At 33.5% G+C, this 18,854-nt stretch overlaps 2 protein-coding genes across 3 annotated transcripts in view; both read right to left on the bottom strand.

Annotated features, from left to right (window-relative positions):
• LOC149894379 (properdin-like) overlaps nucleotides 1-18,854 on the bottom strand; it is a 45,729-nt gene that overhangs the window by 23,772 nt on the left and 3,103 nt on the right. The window contains exons 2-5 of one of the 2 annotated variants that reach the window (XM_090095898.1): nucleotides 12,255-12,318; nucleotides 7,293-7,454; nucleotides 6,851-7,021; nucleotides 6,014-6,196 (exon numbers count right to left, since the gene is read on the bottom strand). In XM_090095898.1, the coding sequence (XP_089952024.1) occupies nucleotides 6,014-6,196; nucleotides 6,851-7,021; nucleotides 7,293-7,454; nucleotides 12,255-12,300 (562 nt within the window). In that variant the 5' untranslated portion in view covers nucleotides 12,301-12,318. The remainder of the gene's footprint in view (nucleotides 1-6,013; nucleotides 6,197-6,850; nucleotides 7,022-7,292; nucleotides 7,455-12,254; nucleotides 12,319-18,854) is intronic. The other variant, XM_090095907.1, reaches the window with a different exon arrangement.
• Nucleotides 8,899-10,517, bottom strand: LOC149894381 (uncharacterized). Its single transcript, XM_090069706.1, has 2 exons — nucleotides 9,618-10,517; nucleotides 8,899-9,428 (listed from the first exon to the last, which is right to left on the bottom strand). Exons 1-2 carry the CDS (start codon nucleotides 10,216-10,218, stop codon nucleotides 8,899-8,901), a joined length of 1,131 nt encoding a protein of 376 aa, XP_089925832.1. The 5' UTR covers nucleotides 10,219-10,517.

The raw sequence follows: 18,854 nt of genomic DNA on the forward strand, positions 1-18,854 counted from the left end.
AAAGGAAAAAAAAAAACAACACCATAATAGAGATGCCTTTTTGACTTCCATATCAAAGGCTCAATTATACATAATGATGCATATCAGCTAATACTTCTGAAAATATCATTAAAGATTAAGACAGGTGATAAAATGATTAATGCTATAGAACAACGTTTTAGACGCTGCTTTAGAAGTAGGTATCTGAAATCAAACATCACTACATACCATGAATTAAAAGGGAAACAAGTTGATTCAACTACGATGGTTGCACATCTTTGATATATAAAATCACTTATGAAACGAAACAGCTAACGCAGGGGCTGGTTTCTATTAATGTCTTCAAAGGGATAGATTTTTTTTGAAATAACTAAAATTTTTAAAATGAAAGTCCGTCATTTTTATTCTTTTTAGAACCCTATCATCTACAAGAATTTAAACTTAGAAACCTGTTTATGACGGACTCCTTAATTTGAGAGATGAAAAAAAGCCTTTACCTTTTAAAATTGTGTCGTTAAAATTGATTACGCAGGTATAAATAAAAGTTGAAAACAAAATTGTTGAAAATTTTTCACCATTTAAGAAAACTGTTACAAAAAGCTGTGATCCTTTTTTCTTGTGAAACTTCTGGTATTGCTTTAGAAGAAACACCTGTTCAACTAGTTCATAAATTAGAAATATCAAGTACAAAGTTACCTTGGTCAATCTATCTAAAGAAAATACGTTTGAAGTATTCAGCAGAGAAAAGCTTAACGGTATCTGTAGAGTTTGTGAGCATTTGACTCGGAAAGCATAGTATCGAAAAACAATAAATGCCAAGTTTATTCCCTCGCCTTACGTGCACCAGATAAAATTCTTTCAATATTCGCAGAATGATACATTTGAAATACAGAAGTATACATAATACGAAAACCAAAGAAAAAGAGTAAAGAACCCTGTCTTTATTAAAAAACATATTAATGGAATCAGTTTCCACCCAACAGTTGTCAAAAAGAATATGCATGTCCCGTTGCTCTTGATAGCTCTCCTGCATTACCTTAATATTTCGGTGGAGTTAATTTTTTTCAGCATTAACTACACGAAATGAGTCTGAAGTTCATGGAGATGGCTGTCGAGAATAATTCAATATTATGTTCATGCATTCCAATTGATGATACGATATTACGAGATATTTCTATAACGACTGTCTTCTTAATGACACAAGTCTGGCGTTGAAATGGCTGACACCTCTTTTTGTTAAAACTTTCATAAGAACACATCTAAATTTACATTTTGATGTGCTAATTCACTTTTTGTTGTGTCACTCTAACTTACTTACTATCAAAATATAGGCTTCGTAAAAGATGGGTGCTTACTTGTTATAAGCAGTTCAAAAATGTATTCTAATGGTTGTTTCTCAAGCTTTTTCCTATTCTGATGAGGGAAGATGAGGAAATTGTAAACATTATCTTCAAGTTTTACCCGACTCAAACATACAACATTCGAACGAAGGAAAGAGCGAGACATCCACAACACCAGGTGGACACACGGAGACTTATTGAATTTTTCATATGAATAAAGGATAAAGAAAAAGGAAGAAAAGTTAAAAACAACAACTAATAAAAAAACGTATAAGGTAAGTATGGGTATTAAGGCCCGGCGGGTAATAAGGCCCACTAATCCAAAGTTAGGGAAAAAATAAGTTGTGAAATTTTTTTTCGACATTAAAATATTAGAGTTATCTGGTTTTATCACTGGCAGCAAAAAAAAATCAGCATTTCTTTACCGCGCATTCGACAAAGGTGGGCCTTAATACCCATACTTACCTTAGATGGAGATTTATTCAACCTTACAGATAAATAATTGATGAATAAGCAACGCAGCGGTAAACAACCAAAAACTATAAAAAGCTCGAAAAAGAGGAGTTGAGGACGAGAAGGAAAGAAAGAAAAGAGAGGGAGTAAAAGAAGACTTTAAGAGAAAAGAGGTTTTAAGAGATTTTGAGAGAATCCCCTTATGAGAAAATCTGATGAGAAAGTAGTTTTGAAGATCTTAAAGAGGATTTTATGTGAAAAAAGTTTTAAGAGACTTCGAAATAGGGTTTTAAGAGAAAAGAGTTTTAAGGGATTTTAAAGGAGGACTCAAACAAAGCCCCCACCCACACAGGATCGTTTTAACAAAAACAAAAAGGATTTCCAGCATCGTTTTAACAAAAACAAAAAGGATTTCCAGCATCGTTACTGAAACTTGTGTTCACCGCACACCTGAACAAAAGCAACAGTAGAAAAAATGAATTGAAGACGATTGAAGTTTAGCCAGAAGCTAATGTAAAGATGGAAATAAGAAAAAGGCGTCACACAAAGATGTATGCACTATGACTTTATATAGTCATATAAGTAAATGATAAGTAGACGTTAGTGGCAGTGAAAAAAAATTATTTAAGAATTTAAGAAAACTATAAAGATTTCAAAATTAAACAAAAAGTTTGACAGAAACATAAAAGACGAAGAAAATGACAAGAAAGCTGGCTAAAGAAAAACCAGCGAAGGCTGTGCCACTAATGATAAAAAGAGGAACGAGAGATTCGTTTAAAGGAAAGGTAAAAGAGCAGAAACGGAGAAATTAATAAAAACAATCGAATAAACAAAAAATACAGAAGTTAGAAGATACTATTTTTAATTTGTTGATATAATGAATGAGAGAGTATTAACCATTACGCATATAGAAGAACGTTATCTTGAGAACTATTGAAGTTATGACCCGCTGAGGAAGAATAGCTTAACTCTAACCAATTACTCTTGTCATTCTCAAACCAAACAGACTGCAGAGCTTTAAGCTCAAAACAAAACTCCATGCTTCCCCCATGGGTTTAGCAAAGTGTATTGAAGTTGAGGAAGACAATGTTGAAAAACAAACTTTGTTTCATGCCAGAGATAATCTTTTTTCAGTACTATGTCTCGTTACTATGTAAAAATGGGTTTCATACTTTCTTCATTTGTATTCCCGTAAAGGTATATTCCAATCAGTCACACATCACATATTGAATTACAAAAATGTAGCTATACTTGTCATTGCTCTTAATGTGAAAAGTGAGTGTTTCAACCCAAAACTAATGTGAACACTTTAAGATTGATTCAAATCAATATGTTCAGTACATTTATGTAAATCTTGCTCTTCATTTAAGTACTCAATTTGCGCTTTCAAGAGACGCACAGAGTGACCAATAATTACACTGCACAACAAATTTTTAAAATAGTCTTGCTTCCTGAAAAGTTTTAGGTGATTGTGTCAGGTACCTATAGGGTATGCACAAATATAGTTTTTGTTTTACTGCATCACGTAGGAACTCTAAGAAATAGACATTTATATGTTTACCTATTTATCCACGTTTATGTTCCGCATGAGCCATTAGTTAACAAAACTAAAAATATTTTGCTCCTGATTTTCTTTTGTATTTAACTTCTGGTGCATCACGTTGCAGTGTCCAACAGTAGTCAGCAAGCATTGACGGATTCCAGTTGCCCTGGTATCGTTTCTCCATTGTAGCAAAGTGCTGGTGAAACCACTTACCGTGTTCGTCACTGACAGCACCGAGATTCACGGGAAAGAACTCCAAGTGCGAGTGAAGAAAATGAACCTTGAGTGACATGTTGCACTTCATTTTCTGGTATGCGCGGATAAGTTTGTCTGCGACTTCAACGTCGTTTGGCGCTCTGTAATTGCCCAGGAAATTGTCAACAACGTCTTTAAAGGCTTTCCAGGCATTTTTTTCCTGGTCAACTAACAGCTCTTCAAACCGCTTGTCACTCATAACATGTCTGATCTGGGGACCAACTAAAATGCCTTCTTTGATCTTCACATCACCTATTCTTGGAAACATCTGTCTTAAATAGCGAAAGCCTTCACCTTCCTTGTTCAGTGCTTTCACAAAATTCTTCATGAGTCCAAGTTTTATGTGTAGATGAGGCAAAACTATCTTTGCTGGCTCGACAAGTGGTTCGTCTGCAACAATTTTCTCTCCTGGAACTAACTTTTTGCGTAGCGGCCAGCTCTGTAGGCAATAATGTGACTCTTTTGCACGGCTGTCCCATTTACATATGATACAACAGTACTTGGTATTGCCAAGCTGCAATCCCAGTAACAGAGCAACGACTTTCAGATCTTAACAGATATTTCAGTTGTAACTGCTATACTTGATGTGCTTGAGCAACAGCTCGATATCCTCATATGTTTCTTTCATGTGTACCGCGTAGCCAACAGGTACTGACGGATAAACGTTGCCATTGTGTAGCAGAACAGCTTTCAGGCTTACCATTGACGAACCAATAAAGAGACGCCACTCTTCTGGATTGTGATCACAACCAAAGGCTGAGAACAATCCTTCAATGTTACAACAGAAACAGACACTGTCGACTTGAGCAAAAACTTGGTGATACCATTGTGCCGGTTCTGAACATAGAAATTTTCGTACCTGGTGACAGCAGACACTATCCCTGCAGCCTGGAACCCAGCAACTCGGCTTTTGTTTTTGACAGACCCAAATCTTTAACCAAATCGTTCACTTCTGACTGTGTTATTATATGTGTATTACCTGATAAGCAAGGTTCAAAATCTGGGTCAATGTCGCTGTCAGTAACCTGCACTTGAGTTTCTTCATCTGGTTCATTTAAGGTCAAATCCTCTAGTGGTTTCGGAATTGGGAGACTGTCGTCATGTGGCACAGGTCTCATTGCTGAAGGCAAATTAGGATATTCAATTGCCTTCTTGTTTTTGGAAGAGAAACCAGATATATTAGTCAAGCAAAAGTAATAGTCCGTCACATGGTCTTTTTGTTCTCGCCAGATCATCGGAACAGCAAACGGCATACTCTTACGAGTGCCTCTGAGCCAGGCTCTTAGATTGACACCGCATGTTGTGCAGCAAATGTGAGGCGCCCATTCCTTGTCTTCATCACCAAATTTGCAGCCAAAATACAAATGATAAGCTTTCTTCATAAGAGCAGTTATAGAACGTCTCTGAGACGCAAGTGTATATTTGTCACAGATATAGCAGAATACATCGCGGCTATTACAACATTGACAAGACATCGCCAGACAGCAAAACGGCTATAGCATTAAATTAACTTACTGTTATATTGATACAGACACTGTACTTTACTAAAATGATGCACACAGACACAAGCTGCACAAACTGTTGCTGATGAGTCACTAACTGGAGTGAGATGTTTGGATATAAATTTAAGCAAAAACATAAATAAAATTGAAGATTTCTCTTAAACGGTACGTGATACGTAAAGTTTGATGTGATATTTTTGGTCAGCACCCAAAAATCTTTAAGAAACACCTAACAGTGTTCAAGAAGCAAAAAATATATTGTGCGGTGTTACCTGCATTGCATAGAAAGCTATATGCTGATTTGTTTAAATCTTGCAAAACTGGGTTCAGAGCAACCCATATAATGAAATGATATTGAGACAAAAACTAATGTCATAAGATGGCAACTCTTTAACTAATATTAGTTTTCAAATTGAAAAAGAAAATATGAAATTTCAACCTTGATGACTGTGTAATCAATACATTCAAAGCAAGAGCAATTTGGATTTACAAAAAACAAGCTTTTAGACAGAATAAGCTTTATACGAACATTAAATTGTAGTGAATAAGCGTTGGAGATTTGTTAGTTAATATCTTACAACATGTCGCCTTTACTCAAATATAAATGAAAGGAAAGACAGCATTTTGAATAATCTCTTTACTGTCATAAAATAAGTGGCATCGTATCATCAAACTCAAAAAAGTGCAATGCTTAATTCGTTGAGAATCGAGAAATGGGTACTTTGTAAAAACTGTCATCTCAATAATGACAAATATGGTAATGAACAAAAAGAGGATGTAATGCTTACGGAGATTAGTTGATGATTATTTTCGAAGTAATAAAAAAAGATATAAAATTAAAACAGTTACCTTAGGTTAGTCCTATAAAAAGTAAATTACGTAATTGAAAAAACTAAAAATATGATAAAGGAAATATATCCATTGTGTAAAAGATATCTTACCTTTGCAAGGTAGTTTGCCGTAACACGGCTCTTCCTCTGATTTTGTTATTCCAGTACATCCCAAAAAGGTCGGATCCCACGTTGAATAGCCAGTACACGTTCGCGTGCGATTACGCGAGGTAGTTGATGCAACGGAACACAGTTCTGGACAGACGCTCCATGAGCCCCAGTTCGATATTTGTCCTAGAAACGAATATTCAAACACTCAAAATTTCACACACAAAAGTAGATATCAATTCACCCATAATATCAAATAATTACTCATACAACATAATTTGTTTTTCTGAACCTGTTTCTTGGTATTCTAAGCAAAAATGTTTGACTTTTAATGAATACTTTTAGCGATATGGGTAACAATACTTTATGTTGGTTTTGTTTTTAGTGATGGTAATGTAACTGGTGAGAGTTTTATTAGAGGTAATAGGTGATAAACAAAGTTGACTTAACAACGTTAAAAAACTATAAACAGGGAAGGACAGAGAACACATAAAAGCTCTTTGAAGAAAAAGGTTATTTCCCTAATCTTTTTAACACCACTAATGTCCGTATTGAGTGGGAAATGAATGAGAGTTCAATCGTTGAAATTCCCTATTAATGATGTAAGCTTAACGAATGTACACGCGAATGGGTTAAAGAAATCGTTTATTGTCGAATTTTTACAATGAATTGCCTAGCTAATTAAAAATCTTTCTATTCAATGTTTGCACATTTAACTGTTAAAACTTTGCTTTGAACAAACTTTATCAATAAATGTAAACCGGAGCAAAAGCAATTTATCAGTAAATAGTTACAGAGATTAAACACTCCAAAGTAAGATTAAGGACTAGTGTTGAGCACCTTCACAGCGCAGTATATTGCATGGCCGACTTTCAGTTTCTTTTTGACCGTCGCATTTTTTATCATAAGTACCTCCTGCGCAAACTCGGTATCTGAGTGCTTGTGGTTGAGTTGATGTAAGTTGGCAACTTGCCGAACATGCCCCCCAAGATGTCCACAATCCCCAGGAACCTAATGTAATCAAATTTAATAATTTTTTTTAACTTAAAAATATCATAAAGAACTTATATTTTCTCAGACTTACAAGCGATATCATGATATAACAGAGTAGATAAAAGGTTGAAATGATTTGAGCTAAAAAGATATTAGGATCAGCATTATGTGTAACTCAACTATAAAACAAATATTAAAACTTAACAGATTAATGTAAAAACAATATTACTTAACAAATTTAATATACAAAAACTTTAATTTAATATATAGGTATCTTTCAAACACCTACCGGGACATCCAACTTGAATATTGCAAGATCTGGTCTGAAATGTGGGACCACTACACCCACTTGTCTGGCAATCCATATTTCGGACCTGAAGAGGATATTTTGTGGGATCAGATTGACATGTTTCTGAGCAGGAACTCCATTCACTCCACTCAGAGTAAATACCTGTAATTGTAAAACTTGCATTCATGTTATACCCACACTTGTCCAAAATGGGAAATAATTACTCCGAAGCTTCCCGAAAAAACCCTTTGGAGCGAAGTATCTACATATGTTCCTGATTAGAAAAATGAAAAAAATGAAATCCTTCATGACCGTCCGAGCGAGAAATTTTAGTTTTAAAATGTAAGAAATTGCGACAAAAAATATTTTTTTGCAATCAAAAGAAAACACATTTTTTATTCACTAAACATTGATCTACACTACATAACAGATCCCTGATGCATGGGTAAGTCACTAAAATGTTTAAAAAACTTCAAAATCAAAAGTAAAATGATTGTTTAGCAAGTTTAATTTTGATTTTTTTTAAAATGATTTAACAATTGTCCACTGTAGATTGCTTTTATTCTTTTTATTCTATGAACACATAACAAAGAAATAATGTGAGAAAACAATGTGAGAAAACAATGTACTCTTTAAAAAATTGAGTTAGGGGCAGCTTTAATGTTAGTTAGTCAAGCTTTTTTGAAAAACTAAAACATAAATAAACTGAAACAAAGAGACGATGTTTTCTTGATAACTTTGCATTAAAGACGCTTGCTGTTGAAATCTACTATGCAACTCAGCAACTTTTCTGGATAGTCTGGATGACCCAGAGGCCTTTTGTATCTCTCCCAGTGGGTTCGGAAACTGTGATGAAGGGCTTCTGTTGTCTGTTCGCTGAATGGTCCAAGAGACTTTTTGTGACGATCAATGAAATCCTTGACATGAAAGAAGACAGTGTGGACTTTTGGACTCACACTTACTTTTGGCAAGGAGAGGAAAGCCCGTTGAAATTGGTCAATTTTCTTTGAGTAGTTTGAATCCAGATGATTTCCAAAGCAGGCATTCACAACTGCATCAAACTTTCTCAAAGTGTCGATGAATGGAAAAACATGAAAAGCTGAACAATTCTCTGCTTGTCTTTGAAGAAGGTCAACATTTTTGAGGAGTTTGCGGCATTCATTCCCAGCAAACTGCCCTCCGTGAAAAGGCTGTTCTTTGATATGAAGAGCTTTAGGCCATTCTTCAGCCTCAGGCCAGGAGTCCTTTAGTGCCTTGAACAGATGGTTCACTACACCGAGAAGGAGATGTAGCTCCATTGGTGGTATGATGTCAAGAACAAGTGCATTGTCAGAAAAATCCAAGAGGGGCTCATGCACCACATTCTGAAATTGTTTAGCCTTTTTCATGTCTAAACCAGCTGCTTTAAATGAGGCATAAGATCTTCTGATGGATCCAAAGGTTCGAAAGTTACCATTCTGTGATAACCTATTGTGGTCAATGTCACACCATGTGCAAGGGTGTGAGCTGGCATGTGACTGAAGCCCACACACAAGGTTTGCCACCTTAAGGTCACTTGAAAGAAGAAAGTTAACTCGCTCAGAGAAGATGAGAGATAGTATTGTTCTCAAATTCTCATAGTTTTCTGGTACATCCCTGCTACAGCAACAAGAAGTTGAGATTTCACACCACTGTCTTTTGCTGCAAAAGATGTAAGTGTCTTCTTGTCTGGTGGAGCTTGAACTTGAGAAATCAATTCATCTTCTTGAATCCCAAGGCTAACCTTGAGGAAACCACCACCACCGTCAATTCCAAGCTTGACTATGTGCTCTTTATACACTTGTCTTTTGAGCAAGACATCATTGAGAAGTTCAGAGAGATTCTTGCAGTGAACCACAATTTGTTTCTTTGTCTGAGACTTTTCATGTGTCACAGTTATGTTTGTGTGAGTGAAATGTTCAGATAGTTGTGTACCTATTTGATGGAATTTTGCCCGGAATTGAGGTTCAACAACTCTGGCTTGTGCAACATGGTTCAATGTTGAGGCCAATTTTTTGACGCTTGCATTAGACAGCCCTGTGTTTGTCTGAATGTTTGCAAGGTCTTGGGCTTTTAGAACTACTTCATCACCAAAGAGTCTTTTTGCGCTTGCTGCACCTGTATTTAAAACATTGCTATGAGTAGGAGCAAATTTTTCACATAAACAGCCAAGTTTTCTTTATGGAAAGTAAAGTTTAGATTTGAACTGCAAATTTTATTTGTTAAAGGTTTTTTCTTTTGTAAAAGACAAAGACAATGACAAAGTTTTAATTACTATCAGATAAAAGATTTGCAAGTTACTGTTACCTGGAGTAATTGGCAAAGGTCGCCCACCACCACTTTGTGCTATTCTTAGGGTTCCATGAGGAGAAGCCTCTTTAGATGAAATGACTGCTGAAGCAATCTGTTCACTGACTTTGGAATCTTTTGATGCCAACATCTTTATGTTATGCCTGAATGTGAACTGATTGCATTGATGAGGTACTCCTCTTCCAATTAAGGAGAGGCAATCAGAACATCTTCTTTGGTCTTGGGATGGTAAAGGCTGTTGTGGCATTTCAAATGGGTGCTTTTGCAATGCTTTCAGGTGTCCAATTTTGCAAATGATGCAATCACACTGCTGTCCTCTTGTCTCAGGCCTAGGGATGACAGATGAGAAATCAAAAATGGGAGGGACAGAGACATTCTCACCATTTTTCTTTCTCCTCAGAAGCAGTCTGCAAGAATCACACATTCCAAGTGGGACTCGTGTGTCACAAAAGTCAACATCCTGAGAAATCAGACTCTTGACTTGGTCTTTAAGAAAACTTGTTAGCTCCCTAGAACATTTTTTCATACAGAGGAGACAAACTGACTTCCGACAGTCTTCATGATTTTTTGCTGAGTTTGGCATTTTTGAGTTGTGCATTCCACGAATGAAAACATGAATATGTCATTAAAATGCCTTTTCCCGAAATTTGGTTCAATATTTTATTAGGGATGTGCCACTAATACTTAAGAACTGATTTTTTCATCAAATTTTGAAAAAAAAAATTAAAATTTTTTTTGGCAAAAATCTTATTTTTTAAACTGAAATTTCTCGCTCGGACGGTCATGAAGGATTTCATTTTTTTCATTTTTCTAATCAGGAACATATGTAGATACTCCGCTCCAAAGGGTTTTTTCGGGAAGCTTCGGAGTAGTTATTTCCAATTTTGGACAAGTGTGTACCTTTTTTACGATCACAACTTGCATTCATGCTATACCTTTTTTACGATACAGATGTTTACAACTAAAAGTTCTTTAAAAGTACGATGTATTAGCGATATTTGTTTTTTATCAACAATATTCTTTTACTAAAAAAGCAACTGGTCACTAGCGCTTCTTATTTTAATTGTTATTTAAAGATTATTTTCAACGAGACAAAATGCTTTTACCTATTTAAAAACTTTTGTGATGCGTTTTCTGCATTTTTTTTTTGGTTCTAACAAAATAAATATTAATGAACTTGAAATATCCTCGCATTATCGAATTCTTTCAAAAAAAATACTGTCTAACTTTGGCAAGGTTGCTCATAAAGTGACTTTCACGCAGTTCTCTAGGCTCATGCGCTTTAACTATTTTACCGCTGATATTAATTCCTGCTGCACTCCGTCTCCAAAGAAAGTTACATAGTTCTCTCCACCAAAAACTCTGGATATCTCACTGCTTTGATTTAGTGATACTAGTCTTAATACTTACGGTTATTGCTTCTTTTTATTATACTCTCTTATTCATAAATAAGTCATTGCTGTATTGAACGTCAGTATTAACAACAAGTAAACGCCAAAAACACGTCTGATATAAAACATCCCATTCTCTTGCCACGTGATTTAGATATTGCTGAAACATTTACTCTACTACAAAGTATGTTTTGGCTACAGTTACTGAGAAAACATTCCAAAAATCTTATTAAAAGGAACTAACCCTGATGTTTTCCCTCTTTTTAAATAACTCACTCTGATGCTTTCCCTCAATATTTAAGTAGACTTATTAGATGATCTTGCCTTTAAATCAATGATTGTTGACTAAGAAGGCCTTTCGTGTGTTTAGAATGTACCTGAGAGCACTTATAAAGTTTCTGTCTAATTTTCTCAGGACTTTTTCGCGTCTAGTGGTATATCATGGCATTTCAACTCCGCAACTGACCCTAATGTAGGTTAATCTTTGCTTCTAGACAACCAATAAACTTTAAATTGTGTTGCTTACCAGAGCAATCAAATTCAAAGCAGTTACTGAAGTCTTCATAGAGTCTGATAACGCCATATTGCGGGTTTATCGATTGCATTTTAAAGCAATATTTGGCGCAGTGATAAAATTTAATGAGTTGACGTGTGTTGCATTGTTGATGAGTGACACGTGCTGCATTGATCCCGTATCCGAACTTTAAACGCAGATTGTGAAAAACAAGAATAACTTAAATACTAATACAGGAACAGAGTTATTAGAACCACTTTTTAATGAAGAGTTAATTGACACGACCCAAACAAACAGCAACTGTTGATAAATGTATAAAACTGATTTTAAATTACGTCGGTGACTCATTTGATTATTTAAAAGTTATTCAAAAGAATTATTCAACTTTTTAAAAAGCATTTCTGCATACTTTATCTAGCATGAGAAAAAAATTCACTTCTTTGTTTAGATTCTTCGCTAAAAAATTAATGTTACCAACTTTTAACATCCTGATAATCCACAATAACTTAGATATGTAAAAAGAAAAGTCTGAAGGCAGTAAAATTAGTAACGGTACTTTAAATAAAAACTAACGCAGAAACCGCTGAAAATGTGCTTTCTGTAAATCAACTCAGGCATTTTTTATACTTTGTAAATTACAAACTTGGTTAAAAAATTAGAAAAAATATGCAATAGCAAAAACACTAAAAAAGCTCTTTAAAACATTCTTTCTTGAAAGAGTTTTCTTACCTTTTATAAATAGTACAATAAAGGTTAAAAACATTGATGGCTTCATCACTGGAGTCAAGTTTCCCTGCAAGAGAATTTTTGTGAACGCCATAATTGAGATATTTGAGAAATTATGTATGCATTAATTTATACACATATAAAAGAAAGAGAGATGAGCATCCGAACAAAAAAGTTTATGAAAAACATTCTCAGGCGAGTTGCTTCAGAAAATTATTAAGCTTTTAAAGAAAATTTTTATGATTATTCTGAAAACAAAATTTGATCAAGATTTCAGAAAACAAAAATGAAATTATCTTAAATTTATTCGGCCAAAATTTAAAAAAACATTCCAACTTTACAAAATTTCAATATAAAGTATCCGAATAATGATTTTGAAATCTAAAGTTACTCCTATTAAATAATTTTTATAAGTTTTTTATTATTGAGTTGGACCAATGTTAGCTCTAATGACCTCTGCGATTCAATTTTACATTGGTTCAACTAACTTCTATATCATATCTGAATCTTTTTGAGTCTAAGCTTCTTGAAGCAAGATCTTTAGCTCTTCTTTCTTTTTAATTCATCGTGCGCCGGCTTTTTACTCCATAGTAGCCAACAGGTGTTTAATTGGATTGAGATCTGGACTTTTAGCCAGCCATTCAAGTATCTCAATTTTTTTCTGAATGAAAAACTCTTTCATATATTTGACATCTGCTTGGGGTCTGTTTTTTGCTGGAAGATAAAACATTTTCTCATTTGCAGTTTTCTAGTTTAGGCCGGAAACATTTTATTGAGAATATCGACATAAACCTTAGAGTCCATAGATACACAACAAAGTTCTTCTGTTTAACTTCAAGTCTTCGATCCCCACACCACAAAACTGCCTCCACCGAATTTCACTGTCCCTTAAATGCAACGATGAATGAGTTTAAATGCTTTGCCTTCCATTCTCCATAGATTTTGAGCTCCATCGGACTTGTAATTAAAACTTGTTTGATATGTAATTAAAACTTGTTTGATATGAAATTAAAATTCGTTTGACATGTAATTAAAATTTGTTTGACATGTAATTAAAATTTGTTTGACATGTAATTAAAATTTGTTTGACATGTAATTAAAATTTGTTTGACATGTAATTAAAATTCGTTTGACATGTAATTAAAATTTGTTTGACATGTAATTAAAATTTGTTTGACATGTAATTAAAATTTGTTTGACATGTAATTAAAATTTGTTTGACATGTAATTAAAATTTGTTTGACATGTAATTGAAATTTGTTTGAATATGTAATTCAAATTTGTTTGACATGTAATTGAAATTTGTTTTAATATGTAATTCAAATTTGTTTGACATGTAATTAAAATTTGTTTGACATGTAATTGAAATTTGTTTGACATGTAATTGAAATTTGTTTTAATATGTAATTAAAATTTGTTTGACATGTAATTAAAATTTGTTTGACATGTAATTAAAATTTGTTTGACATGTAATTGAAATTTGTTTGACATGTAATTGAAATTTGTTTTAATATGTAATTAAAATTTGTTTGACATGTAATTAAAATTTGTTTGACATGTAATTGAAATTTGTTTTAATATGTAATTAAAATTTGTTTGACATGTAATTAAAATTTGTTTGACATGTAATTAAAATTTGTTTGACATGTAATTAAAATTTGTTTGACATGTAATTAAAATTTGTTTGACATGTAATTAAAATTTGTTTGACATGTAATTAAAATTTGTTTTAATATGTAATTAAAATTTGTTTGACATGTAATTAAAATTTGTTTGACATGTAATTAAAATTTGTTTGACATGTAATTGAAATTTGTTTGACATGTAATTGAAATTTGTTTTAATATGTAATTAAAATTTGTTTGACATGTAATTAAAATTTGTTTGACATGTAATTGAAATTTGTTTTAATATGTAATTAAAATTTGTTTGACATGTAATTAAAATTTGTTTGACATGTAATTAAAATTTGTTTGACATGTAATTAAAATTTGTTTGACATGTAATTAAAATTTGTTTGACATGTAATTAAAATTTGTTTGACATGTAATTAAAATTTGTTTGACATGTAATTAAAATTTGTTTGACATGTAATTAAAATTTGTTTGACATGTAATTAAAATTTGTTTTGTCAGTCGACAAACTTTCTTTCATAATGAAAGCGGTATGTTTACATACCACTTACAGTTACGGAAAAAAGTATCCGGACAAACTACTTTTAGGTATAATTCTATATTAAATGAAGGAGACCTCATACTGTTATATATATATTTGTAGCTCTCTACGAGCTCTATCTAAATGTACCATCAAACATTTACTACACTAAGTAGATGTCTCTTTTGGTAAGAAAAACTAAAATGACTGTGGAAAAAAGTATCCGGCAAAAATATATATATATTTTTTTGTAATTCATTTCTTTAATATTTAGTCCATCCTCCTTTATTAGTTAATACTTCGTCAATTCTCTTAGGCATTGACTCAACCAGACTCTTACACCTCGTTATATCTATAGAATTCCTGCATTTTCTGCTTCCTCAATATCGTCATTTTTCGTCAGTATGAGCTTACAAATTTCTTCCTTGACTACTTTCCATAGGTTTTCTATAGGATTCAAGTCTGGACTTTGTGCTGGCCAATCTAATACCTCGATATTTTTGCTTTGGAGCCAGGCTTTGGTTTTTTTTGCCGTATGTTTTGAGTCACCATCTTGCTGGTATAAGAATTCTCCATCGAATAACTCTCGAGCAGATGGTAGCATATGATTTGAAAGCATTCTAACATACTTAGGGGAAGTCAATGTATCCTCTATAACATGCATACGCCCAACACCATTCCAACTAAAGCATCTCCAGGCCATGACATACTTGTCATGCTTTATTGTCTGTTTAACATGCTTTTGTTGCATTAACTCACCTGGTCTTCTCCATGTCCAACGTCTACCATCTGAACCATTAAGGCATATTTTTGTTTCGTCTGACCATAATACCTTCTTCCAATCATCTACGGTCCATTTTTGATACTTCTTTGCAAACGCAAACCTCTTTGCAATATGTCGTTTGGTAAGTAGCGGTTTTTTGGTAAGTGCTCTACCATGTAAATCATACTCATGCAGCCTATTTCTAACAGTTCGAGGACTTATATTGACTAACTCGAGTTCTCTGAGTTGATTCGCAATATCTGTTACACTTGGTTTCACGGAATTCTCAACCAAAGTGAGGATTTTTCGATCAATCTTCGGAGTTGTTTTTCGTTTTTGTCCAGATCTTGGCAAACTTTTGAGTACTCCATGTTTTTTAATTCTCCCCAGAGTATCTTGAACAGTTGATTTGGGCATACAAAGCTGTTGAGCTATATCTCGAACAGTTTTGCCTTCTTTTGAGAGCACTTCAACCTCTTTCCTAGCAACTTCTTTCAATTCTTTACTTTACACCATGGTAACGGTTGTCAATAGGTTCTAAATGTTATAGAAATAGAAATTATGGTTTTTATCATTTTTACTTATATTATCCTAAGCTACTAGGATACTTATAAGATATTATGCCATTAACTTTATTGAAAATCTTGACCAAAAATTAGCAGAAAGTAACTGTCCGGATACTTTTTTCCACAGTCATTTTAGTTTTTCTTACCAAAAGAGACATCTACTTAGCGTAGTAAATGTTTGATGGTACATTTAGATAGAGCTTGTAGAGAGCTACAAAAATATATATCACAGTATGAGGTTTCCTTCATTTAATATAGAATTATACCTAAAAATAGTTTGTCCGGATACTTTTTTCCGTAACTGTAGCAAACGCGAATCCTCGCTCTCGATGGGTTTTTTAAAGGAATGCTTTCTTGCGAGGAACTCTTGCTATAAATCCAATCTTTTTCAATCGATTTTGAATAGCAAACGGGGTCACTGGAATTTCAAGTTCCTTTTCAAGAAAGTTTGACGCTTTTGATGGTGATAAAAACTGGTCTTGCTGCATCATCTTTACTATTTGTCGTTCGATGTGTCGTTTTGCGCTTTGCTCCTGATTTTGTGTAACTTTTCACGTATTCAAACCTTTTGTGTTTTTTAAATAACTCGCTGATGGTTCTTAATGCCATTCCAGCCGCTTTTTGTTTCAACCTGAATGTTTTACCATGTTTGAACAAGTCATTAAGTAAGTTGCGCAGAGCGTGCGACCATTCCTTGGTTTTAACTCAACTCCCATTTTTGATGGTTTTAATCACAGATGAAATAGCTTTGAAATATATCAACCGATTATTTGCGGTAACTCATTTTTTGATTATAAAATAACTTGATATATTGCTTAAAGATACCTTTTAATTACCGAGGCAAGTTGGCTACGGTCTTAGTTTTTGAGTTCTGTGCATTTCTTGGTGAACTTTTTTGAAGATATCAAACTGCAGTACAAACGAGTATGAATTTGGCAAGCATGTTCAAGTATCAATCATTATAAAAAAAATTAATAATGGCCCAAAAGGGGCTTCCAAAGATGAAAAGATTACGTGCCAACTTACGCCGGGCCGGGGTAAGTTGCCTACACCCTCAGGGTAAGTTGGCTCACCATTTAAAAAGAGACAAGTTTAGCAACGTTTAGCATCTGTTTCAAGTGTATCTTTTTCTACGAAAACTCTTGATAATTTTTATCCAACATTAATTTTTTGTCTTTAAATTTTATTGCCCTTATGTCAATCGATTAAACTTTCCTTCTATAAAAATAGCATCAACGGCACTTTTTGCAACATTTTTGGAATTTACAGGTCAGCCTACTTTCCTTTTTATAATTTCACAAAATAAAGTTTATAAAATTTATGTCTTTAGATCTGCAGTGTTATATAACTTTAGTTTAAAAAGTTGTAAGTTGTCACTTGTTGCTAACTAGCCCCGCGATCATTGTGCCAACTCACGCCAAAACCATTTTGCTCACAAAATGGCCTATTAATCCCCAAAAACGCGAAATATTGAGAAACACAAAGTGTGACTGTTTAGAGTGAACCATACAACACTTATATCTATTCGAGTTTACATGTAGTTTATGCTATTGCTTTTGAAAATTGAAAAAGTAGTAATTTAGTAACAAAACTACAAAAAAAAAAACACAAAAATCGCTATAACGCCTATGCGCATGTGTTTAAAGCCCTAATACTTCATTGAAAGATGAATTATTTAAGTAGGAAGTTCCATGTGAATTTTTGGAAATTTCTGGGGAAAGTTCCAAATTTAAACGCATCTGTCAACTTACTTCTGTAGTCAATTAGCCCCGGTCTCCCTTAAACTTTGTAAACGTTTTAAATACACTTTAAATACACTTAGAAAACGTTGTTTATGTTCGGATAATAATATATCGTCGAGATTTTAACACGCCTTAAGAAACCGTTTATTTAAAACGTAACTTTGCTTTTTAAATCTAAGTAATTTATTTCACTTATGGCACTGTTCTACTTGCATATTTAACTTTTAAAATGAAATTGACTTTTGATCAGCATTTGTCATTTGTCATTCTTAATGATGGTACGCAAAATGATAGAAAACGGGGAAGTTTCCACTAACAGACACTTAGATAACTCTCAATAGGGTAAAGGGGTATTCTATCGAATGCTTGTAAACAAAGTTAGTCATACACAAATAAAGCGGAACGTTTTGCTTCCAAGATTAATTACTAAATTTTAGGGCTATTTGTGGAACTTCATGAAAATTTTTTTAAACATACAGTGGAGAAAATAGAATTAGCCTCACCATGTGCTGATCCAATATTCTGTAAACAAGTTTGTGTGGTACAACTTTAGTATCCACACACATATAATTACTGTTACAAACAACAACTTTTTAGATTATAATATAGCATAATTAAATTGCGGTACATTTGATAAAACCATAAAATGTATAATACTTGATATTTGCGGTAACAATTAAAATTTGCCTCATCAATAATTATTTTCAGTTTACTTGTATATTTTGATCTGGTGATACGCATTTGTGAGTTTTTTATTATTATTTGTAAGTTAAACAAATACTGTGAAATCAGTGCTCATAAAGTTTAACATTTGGTTTTTGATACCTTAATTTGAAATGGGACGTGGTAAGCGTTTAACGAATGAAGAATTAGCATTAATCAAAGCATACAAAGATACAGGCTTATCTAATCGGGAAATTGCGAAGAAAATTAAAAGATCTCCAAAAGTGGTTAACAATTACTTCAAGATTGGCGTTAATTATGGAGCTTATAAGGGAAGTGGTGGCAAACGTAAATTGATAATCGTACTAAACGAGTTGTTGTACGTCGTGCTGCTGCTCAGGACATGACTGCATCTCAAAATCGTGCTGATTTACAATTACCTGTATCTGTTCAACGTGTGAGACAAATCTTACATGAAGATCCAAGTACAGTTTGGAAAAAGCGTAAACCAAAACCAAAATTTACTGCTCGTCATAAAAAAGTTACAATTGCGAAAGAACACATGTCTTGGCAAAAGAGTGGCATCAAGTTCTCTTTAGTGATGAAAAAAAGTTCAATCTAGATGGTCCTGATGGCTATCAATATTACTGGCACGATCTTCGAAAAGAGAAAGAAACTCGGATGAGTCGTAACTTTGGGGGTGGAAATGTTATGG

This window comes from Hydra viridissima, unplaced genomic scaffold (assembly GCF_058129835.1).
Source record: "Hydra viridissima isolate aposymbiotic clone 2 unplaced genomic scaffold, HvirCarnegie_v1 scaffold_1, whole genome shotgun sequence".
Classification (NCBI taxonomy): domain Eukaryota; kingdom Metazoa; phylum Cnidaria; class Hydrozoa; order Anthoathecata; family Hydridae; genus Hydra; species Hydra viridissima.

Coding starts and splice junctions, on each gene's coding strand:
- LOC149894381 (XM_090069706.1), bottom strand. CDS start 10,218: ATGCACAACTCAAAAATGCCAAACTCAGCAAAAAATCATGAAGACTGT. Junction 9,429..9,617: donor ACCTTTGCCAATTACTCCAG/GTAACAGTAACT, acceptor TTTTAAATACAG/GTGCAGCAAGCGCAAAAAGA.